Here is a 10,000-nt window from a genome sequence, read left to right on the forward strand (position 1 = left end):
TAATGGATAATCAAACTCAGTGTGATACAATAGATCTGAGTTTTGCAATGTTTTTTTAGGTGGAAAAAACATGTAGGCCTACGGGTCAAGGACTTGATGTCAAGGTGCATAGCCTGATCAAAGATGACACCGAGATTTCTCAGGTTCGAGCGGACATTACAGTTGAGGGACCCAATACAGCTTGCCACCTTAGAAGCAATGCTGTCAGCAGCAACAATGAGTACTTCAGTTTTGTCAGCATTTAATTGAAGACATTTACTTTCCATCCAGTCCTTAATAGCAGACAAAAAATCATGCATACATTAAAATGATGAGCCATGTCAGGTTGAAAGGGAAAATTCAATTAAATATCATCTGCGTAACAATGATATGAAATGCCTTCAAATTTACTGATAATGAGGCCAAGTGGAAGCATGTAGGCCTACTGAGTGAACAGAATCGGACCTAAAACCGATCCCTGGGGCCCCTCACAGGATAGGGGAGTGCACTCAGACAGGAAGCCCAACAGTTGCAGAGAAACGTCTTGAGAGATACAAGGCAAACCAGTCTAAGGCACTCCCTAAGACGCCCAACCACTCTCTAAGCCTGTTTAACAAGACAGGCTTAGAGACAGGCTTCTCTTCGCCCTGTCCCTCTGTCTCAGTCACACACACGCACACACACGCACACACACACACACACACACACGCACACACACACACACACACACACACACACACACACACACACACACACACACACACACACACACACACACACACACACACACACACACACACTTCCCGGCATAACAACTGATATGGTGAGGGATGATTGCCTGCTGAAGGAGAAAATCATACGGTCTGACAGCTATTCTGAAGTGTGAGTCTAGACTAATCTGAGAAGTTAACATTACATAACTTTCGCGCTGCTAATGTAACTGAAAAAGAACACCCATGGTGACAATGACAAATACCAGAGATTAAGACAGTAATTAAACATGCAGTAAGTATTCCCCAGTCTCTTGAAAGCGGTTAAAGCTGACTAATGACTAAATCCCGCCTGACAGACCGACCACCCCTCCTCCTTCGTGTGGCGCTATTATAACCTCCTTCAGGGTGCTAGTGATCCCCGAAGCCCCCGTTGTCCTCGGCCATAACGCGAGAGAGACTGGACTAGAGGGCGAGAGAGAGAGAGAGAGAGAGAGAGGGAGAGACCGAGAGAGAGAGACCGAGAGAGAGACCGAGAGAGAGAGAGAGAGAGAGAGAGAGAAAGAGAGACCGAGAGAGAGAGAGAAAGAGAGAGAGAGAGAGCGAGAGAGAAAGAGAGAGAGAGAGAGGGAGAGGGAGACGCATGAATGGAGCGTTTGTTCGCTTGTTCCGTCAAGAATATTGTCGGCTAATACCGTTGAACAGATGGGGGTGGAGAGAGAGGGCAGACACAAGTCACGGCTGACTGTGCGCGTGGGTTCTGCGGTGGTCAAAGTACTACTCTAACACTGTATACTATTTACATAATATTTATACCGCGTATAACATTCATGTGATTTTTGATTTTCTCTCATAAAACTGCACGCACGCGATACCGGAGGGAGATGGGGGTCAGGCGGCGACAGGCTGGGATGAGAGACGGGGAGGGAGGGAGGGAGAGGGGAAGGAGGGGTGATTGTTCAAGCAAGTAGCCACTAGCCAGCCTGCAGTTGACAGACTTGAGTCGAATGGTTATTCTTCAAGACGGACCGTTGTGACGGGACAGAGGGCAAATTCTTTCTTTCTTTTCTCGTTTCTTTTCCTCCCACATATTTTCTCACATGTGCAAACTTTGAGGAACACGCCATCGTTATTCTGCGGAGTTGTGAGCGGAATTCGAGGAGACTTGACCGCGACGAGGAGATGCAAGTTTAGCTGGTCTGCATACATGACTGCTTGGATTTCGTTGGACCGGTTGCATTTCTCGAAGATCACGTTTAGGCTACTGGCCGTGTAAAAACCCACACTTCAAGCACCAGAGTGAGTACATATTTTCTGCTTTCAAAGTTATAGTTTCAATATGAAATACCGTTACTTTTTAAGTGCAGCTGACGAGACAGTTCTTGTAGCACTGAACTTGCGCCGCGGTGGACAGGACAGAGTCGTAATTCATGCCTCTCTCTCTCTCTCTCTCTCCCTCTCTCTCTCTCTCTCTCTCTCTCTTTCTCTAACTCTCTCTCTCTCCCTTATAATAACTTGGGAAAACCACGTTCACATGAGAAATTCATCATACAGCTAGCTAAAATTAGTTTGATAAACAACCATACTCTCATGTCTCATACTCATTTGGTCTTTGAGTGCAGTGGGGGTGTTTGTGTGCAGCTCTCAGCCTGAATTTGACAGCATTTCTCGCCCACTGGCCACAAATATCGCTTCAATGCATGATGCAGAATCGATTAACGGTAGCTGCCTGACTTGGGGCCATCCCCCCTCTGTTGTTGACAAACTCTTTCCTGGCTTTAGAGGGCTTATGGGTGGCTTTTGGTCGATCAGTGGGGGTAATCCTGTTTAGCTGATCCTGTAGCCTAGCTCAGGAGCCCAGCGGTAGTGGGGTGCTCACCATAACCATGTAAGCTAGAGTGAAGAGGACAACATTTCTTGCCACTAAATCATGAGCTAAGCTTGTTGATTTGATTAAGTAAGTATCTAAGTAGCCTTGAGAACCAATGTTTCTCGAGCCTAGTGGCCCATAGGACACTAGCCTCACTTAACGTAGTACACCCCCTAGACATGATTTAATCTAATCTAACCCTTGAGTGCCAAGAAGATTACCATTGGTTACCATTTTTTGTAATAGTCTTTGGTATGACGCAGCCGGGGATCCAATCACCAACTCCCCAAACTCAGGGCGGATACTCTAACCACGAGACCACTGAGCTGTTGATTTGATTAGTTGTGTGAATCCATCTAAATCAGTAGGCCTACACAGTGGCTCACCATGTGGCTGGCTGGTATGCAAACTGGATTGCCCGCTAATTACTTTATAAATGTTGCCTTGTGAATTTTGCTTAAACAACATTTTCACTGCATGTCAGGTGGTAACACAATATTGCCACTTTTCTGTATGGAATAGTTGTTGCTCCTGCTGAGTGGTGACCCTCCAGTCTAGTTCCCCACCAGATCCCCCCCAAGCTTTAGCCCTAGGTCCCCATCTGGTCCCTCCTCCTCCCTCCTCCCTCCTCCAGCTCCCCACTCCAGGTTCCGGCCCCAGTTCGAGTCCCAGTCCTGGGTCCAGTCCCAGTTCCCCCAACTCTTCCCCCAGCCCTCGTTCTGTCTGCCCTTGTGTGTTGGTGTCTTATTTGGTTACCTTCCGTCTTGGGTGATTGTCTGCACCTGTCTGGTCATGTCTTGCCTCACAACTTGTTTCTTGATTGTTTTCCCTCATGTTTCCCTTGTCTTTATCCATTGTTTTGTGTCAGCGTTCTCCCTGTACCCGTTTCCTCGCGTCTTCCAGTAAAACCCCCCGAAATTGCTCTTCCTGTAGCCTGGCGTCGCCATCCTGATCACATGAGCTCGCATTTCCTCCACTGATCAGTCTGGACATCCACCCGTTCCAACTGATTGCCACCCGACCAGATATTGGTCTGGCCAATCACAACCGTTTATCTAATATGGTCCGGAGCCGAACCACAAAGGGCACTCTAGACCGGAAATGGCGTGAATAGAAACTAGAGATGTAACGGTATGAACATTTTATATCACAGTTATAGTAACTGACCAAAATTACACACAGTTATCAGTGTGTTGAAATTTTTCTAAAACTACTGATACACACAGTGAAATCAATTCACCAAGTTTTATATTTAAAACCACAAATAAAATTAGCAGCACTATGCACTTTTTGTTTGCATAAACATTAAAATAATGCATCCTGGAGACTGTTGCTAACTTTGGTTGATGCTGGACAGTAGCAGTCAGTCAGTCAGCTTTTCAAAGCGCAGAAAACAAACATGGTTTTAACGATAATTTTATCGCGATAGATTTGATCAAATTTGATCACGGTTTATCATCATACCGGTTATTGTTACATCCCTAATAGAAACCAGGCTCTCCCCAAGGACAGCCTGGTGACACGAGGCTACCACAAGTCTAAATAATATAGATAATACAAGTCTAGAGGCATTTTGTCTGTGACCGTTGATAACATCCCTGGATATAGAAAATAAACAGAGAATTTCCAGACCAGGCCACTCTGCCTGCCTCCCTCGTCTGCATTTTTGGTCCACCCGTCTTATCTACCATCCCTAACAATATGATAAATGTAGGCTATTGATGGAGGCTAAACCTTGTCAAGCCTGTCATATGTTGTGAAGTCAAACCATTAATGTGACCTCACCAGACACAGAGAGGCATTATATAGCCTGTATCACATGAATTGCATTGCATTATATAAGGTAGCTTACTGGAGGCTTGAGGCCAAACAGTCAAATCAATGTCCTCGCTAGCTAACTCCATTACCCTCCATTAGAAATGCCCGTGGCAGGGCAGATATGCAGGGAAGCATGGATAGATAAATGGACATACCAACTTGGTCTTCAGGGGAAAAAAAACACAGAACAACTCTTTAGAGTCTGAATCATCTTCAGTCTTTGAATAAGAATTCGGAACCGTTCTAAACTCACCCGGAACCGCAGAACATCAGGATTCGAACGTAAAATTCAGAACTCATTGTAAATGTCATGTTGTGTAACATTCCACACCAGCTTACTGCACTATTCCAACCCCCCCCCCAACTCGTGTCAACCTGGAAACCACTGCTGAATAATACACTCCCCCCTATTGCTCGTGTGGCCCCCACCCTGTGAAATATTCATGGCGCTGGTCTGGAACACAAAGTGGGCCGGTGAGGGTCAGAGGCAGAGAGTCGGGGCAGACTGGCAGAGCAGACACAGCTACTGTTACACAGTCTGGCCCGGTCCAGTTCACTCACCACTACTGCAGTCCCCTTGCAACTGTGCTGCAAAACAACTCTGCTGCAAAACAAATACGAAGTATTTCAGATTGACAGGCGTGCAGGCAGATGGACTGTCTGTCTGTCTGTCTGTCTGTCTGTCTGTCTGTCTGTCTGTCTGTCGGTCTGTCTGTCTGTCTGAAGGCCATATAGTGTAATTGTAATGGAAGTTGTCCAAACTTATCTGTTGTTAGCTTATTGACTGCAGTCTTGGAGCACCAACCAACCTCTCTTGGCATCCTATCAATATGCAGCCTATATTGGTGGTGATGTTAGCCAAAACATAGGATAGGATAACATGGTTAAACCACCTTGAACTTGGAGCATGTTGTGTAACAGAGTTATGCAATGGGCCACATAGACACAGTGGAACTTAAGGAGAACCTATCATATATCCTCTTGCAAGATTGAGGCCGGTTCTCATGACAGACTGACAGAAAGAGAGAGTGTGAGTGTGTGTGTAAATAGAGAGAGGGAGAGCGAGTGTGTGTGTGTGTGTGTGTGTGTAAGTGTAAAGGACAGCGACACCTAAAGCGGTCCGATCAAGCCGCCTCGCTCTGCCACACGACACCGCTCCCTCTGAACAGATTCTGTGGAGTCCCGGCCCGTCACAGGAGGAGGAGGAGGAGGAGGAGAGGAGGCAGGAGAAGCCTAGCGGGGGGAGAGAGGAGCGACATTGGAGCCACTGAGGATGAGGAAGTGGATTGAGGAGTAGGAGGAGGAGGGGGAGGAGGAGGAAGAGTAGAGGAGGAGGAGGAGGAAGGCTGGCAGCTGGTGCCCCTGGGGGCTTATATCCTCAGCAGCCCCAGTCAAGTAGCCAGCCTGCAGGCCCTGGTTAACCGATTAGAGGCTTTGTGTCTAAATATAGACCAGACCTTCTGGCTGTTGAGCAGTGGCACACCTCCTCCTGCGGACGAGTCTCGAGCATGCGAGGACGTCTCCTCCTGCGGACGAGTCTCGAACATGCGAGGAAGTGTCCTCGGCCGCGTTGGGCCGCTTGCCGACTGACGGGGGTTCATTTACAGCCACGCCGTCGACACACCGTGTGTAATAACAAGGTAGGCCCCGACCACTCTAGTGAGGGAGTGTGGGAATCTGGAACAGCTAAGAGGAAGGGAGCGATCTTCTGGATTGAGATCTTGCCTTTTTGTCAGGGCGTGAATGGAGGACAAGAGGGAAGGCGGTCGGGTGCAGGATGAACGCTCGGCCCGTAAGCCTCTTTAGCGTGTGAAAGCGGGACAGTCGGGCGGACGCAGGATGACTGGGCTGGGAAGGAACTTACCACAAAGCATTTAGCATGATCATGACGCATACACACACACACACACACACACACACACACACACACAGACACACTCAAAGACACACACACACACACACACTAAGCTCCCATTGTATTCCTATCATGTTATAGACCTGTGAAATGACCTAGCTTTAGCAAAGCAGTCTGTAGGGAACCTAGCCATGACTAACATCTGAATGTGGGCTAGAGGATCCTGCTGTGAAGTGTAGCCCTTTCCTCACAGGAGGAAACTGTATGACTTAAGCGTTTATAACTTACACATATTAGTTGCATTGCACCTTTAACGAGCGAGTAAGACCAGCCTGCTGCAGCTCCTCAATTACCTCACATGATTGACCTCCCTGCCTGTTAGGCTGCCCACCGAGACAAATAAATTAACGTGATGCTCAACTCAGCACAACACAGCACTGCGACTCCAGAGACAGTCTCAGACAGTGTGTGTGTGTGTGTGTGTGTGTGTGTGTGTGCAGGGGTGGAGGGGGGTGAGTTAGATTGGGAGGAGGGATGGTCCCTTTCCAAGCATGAGGAGGATACCTTTGTTACATCTGTGGCATTATTAAACACCACAAGAGATCTATTTCACACCGTAAGAGGGTTTATGGTTTAAAGACGCTAAGTACGGGTTTAGCAAGGCAGTGAATGAGGCGAGGCTAAACGACGCTTCTCTGAGAAACTACAACATCAGATCTCAGAGGGGATCACGGCCTCTGTCTGGAAAGGCCCGAGTCAGACCGCCAACTACATACCGAAATCCCCCCAGTCCACTGATGACGACCCACGCCTGGCCAACCACCTGAACGGTTCTACCAGAGGAAATGATGGTACTCTTCTACTAGGGTTGCACCGATTGCAAAATTCTGGGCCGATGCTGATGTTTAAAATAACAATCCGGCTGATGTTTATTTTATTTTACTTTATTCCCCCTTTTGTGCCAGGGAAACAAAGAAATTAAGTGTTTGGTTCCAAAACGCCAATTTTTATTTCACTTTAATTTGAAAGCAAACTACACGTGCGTTTGCAGCATTACGTCACGGATCTTCTCCAAATCTGCAGCTTGGTAGGCTACGTTTTGCAACAAAAAAAGGTGTAATTGTTGCGACATAACATCGGCCACTACCATCGGTGAATGTCATTTTATTTGCCGATGGCAGTCAACAAGGCCAACGGCCGATGCTGATGTTCGGCCGATGCATTGGTGCATCCCTATCTTCTACACCTCCATGACTGAGTACACCCTCACCTCCTCCATCACCATCTGGTGCCCCGCCGCTACGGCCGAGGACAGGGCCAGACTGCAGCGCGTCGTCCGATCCACCGAGAAGGTGATCAGTTGCAACCTGCCCCACCCTCCTGGTCCAACCTGCCCCACCCTCCTGGTCCAACCTGCCCCACCCTCCTGGTACAACTGCACAACTCCAGGACTCTGAAGCGGGCCGGGCAGATTGCGGCCGACCCCTTCCACCGCGGCCGTAATCTCTTCGTTCATCTCCCCTCAGGCAGGAGGCTGCACTCCATCAGGACAATGTTCGCACGCCTCAGAGGCAGCTTCTTCCCCACGGCCATCAGCCTCTTCAACAGGGCTTGTGTCCCCCTCCGGCCCCGCCCCTCCGACCCCCCCCCCCCTCCGACCTCCCCCACCACAGACTCCACCACCGCTGAGAGGCACAGACTGTCGGACACTTGCGTAAGACCTGAATGTATGTACAGTATAGGATGCACACACACACACACACACATCACCGCACACATGTATATACATACACACGCACACACACACACACACACGTTACACTCTGCATACTCACTGTATACACACTGACTGCACTACTTTTTGTATTGTTCTTTTCTTTAGCGTATCCCTTTTTGCACTAGCTTTTTGTACTTGCCCTTGCACTGTCCTGTCTCATCCCTGCACCCTGTCCAATGTTGTCTAAAGGTTACGCAACTCGCCCGAAAGCAAATTCCTAGCATGTTGGAAAACGGCACGGCAATAAACAGATTCTTCCGTTCTGATTTGATCTATGGACCCACAGTATATCCACTTCTTTCGAACATTTCTGCTACAGTGCACTGTACACACTTCTCTAGTCAGAGTATACCCACTTATGTAGTCACCACCACAATTGTGTCTGGGTGCGGTCATTTCATCTCTATAACTTTTCATGACGTCGGTGTTCTGGTGAGATCATGGTCAAACTGAATCTCTGAGACGATCAGGTTTTCTCTCTAGCTAGCTTACCCAGTACAATCAGATGTGTAGGCTTACATCTTATTCTGTAAGGGCCATTCAGTATTCAGGTAAGTGTCTGTCTGGCTCTCTTCCTCTAGCTTTTGGTAAATTAATTCGGTGCCAGTCAGATACTCCCTCTATTTTTTCCACCCTCCCTCCATCCATCTTTCTCTCTCTCCCTCGCTCTCCTTCCGTCACTCTATCCTTTTCTCCCCACCCTCTCTCTATCGCTCTCTTTCTCTTCATGCTCTCCTTCTCTCTCTCTCTCTCTCTCTCCCACCCACCCAACATCCATCTCTGCTCGCTGCCTGCATGCGTTTCTGTTGGCGTCATCTGAGCGAGCGAACCGGAGGCTGGAGGTGCATGACGTCAGGGGGAGAGACTCGCAGAAATCCGTGTGTTCGACTCCCCCTGCCGCACACACACACACACACACACACACATACACAGTCACACACACACATACAAAAAGCCAACCAACCCTTCTCTCCGTCCAAACCTGTTTTATGAGGCAAGGAGAGAGAAGCGCCAGCAGAGCTCTCGTCGGCCACCGCTGCAACGGCGACGCGTTCTGTGCAACACCGGCAACCAACCGCGGAGAACGTAACGGACGGGAAAATATGCTTTATCTCTCGATGGCTTAACGTCGGCGGATTCGCCGAGGGGCACGGCCCGAGTCTTCGAGATGCACCGTGCTGCCGCCGCCAACCTCTGCATAATAACACGGTCACCGGTCCGGTATCATGGTTTTCAGACGGAGAGCGAGGTAAGAACACCCGGTTTCGGAAAACGGGGTAGATAGGCAGCCCGAAGCGCGTACGGGATCGGACGGGACGAGATGGGGTTGTGTGTTCGAAACCGGAGCTGAGGTTTAGAGATTTATGATCACACCGTAAACGGTGCGCCGGATAGCTGTCATTCCCTTCGAGGGAAACGTTCCGTTCCTCGCTAAACAAAGGGGCCCATTGCCACCTTTGTCCGTCACCCATCGTTGGAATACGTTATGTAATTTGTATTTGGGGTACTGAAATATAAATATAACTTTGCAGCACGGCAGGACGGCATTTTTTGCTTAGCTTAGATTCCGTGCTGTTGGGAGCACAGTGTTCTTGCGACTTGACTATTTCACAGCTGAATCCTTTGTGCACGAGTGCCTTTAACCCTTAACCCGGACTCATGCACAGTCTTAACATTCCAACCTCTGATTGTTGCAAAGGACCGTGGCTTTTATTCAGTGCCGCGAATGTGTGTGTGTGTGTGTGTGTGTGTGTGTGTGTGTGTTTATGTGTGTGTGTGTGTGTGTGTGTGTGATTTATTTACGATGCATTACACAAAGCAATGTTTGCACAATTTGCAGAACATGACACCAGACGGACACACACACAGAGTCAGACAGTACTTCCTGTCGCGGTTAAGCCACTTCTCCAGACGATAGTTGGACGCTGCCGCTTTCATGTCTACAGTATAAGCACTGTCAGGACAATCAAAACATCCCAAGGGACCACTTT

General features: G+C 48.6%; 1 protein-coding gene across 1 annotated transcript in view; it reads left to right on the forward strand.

Moving 5' to 3' along the window:
* Positions 1 to 9,235: 9,235 nt before the first annotated feature.
* Positions 9,236 to 10,000, forward strand: part of gal3st4 (galactose-3-O-sulfotransferase 4) — a gene marked incomplete at both ends in the record, with an annotated part of 6,492 nt that continues 5,727 nt past the window's right edge. The window contains one exon of the mRNA XM_084451600.1: positions 9,236 to 9,258. Within this exon, the coding sequence (XP_084307726.1) occupies positions 9,236 to 9,258 (23 nt within the window). The remainder of the gene's footprint in view (positions 9,259 to 10,000) is intronic.

Source organism: Borostomias antarcticus, assembly GCF_949987555.1.
Source record: "Borostomias antarcticus genome assembly, chromosome: 17".
Taxonomy (NCBI): Eukaryota; Metazoa; Chordata; class Actinopteri; order Stomiiformes; family Stomiidae; genus Borostomias; species Borostomias antarcticus.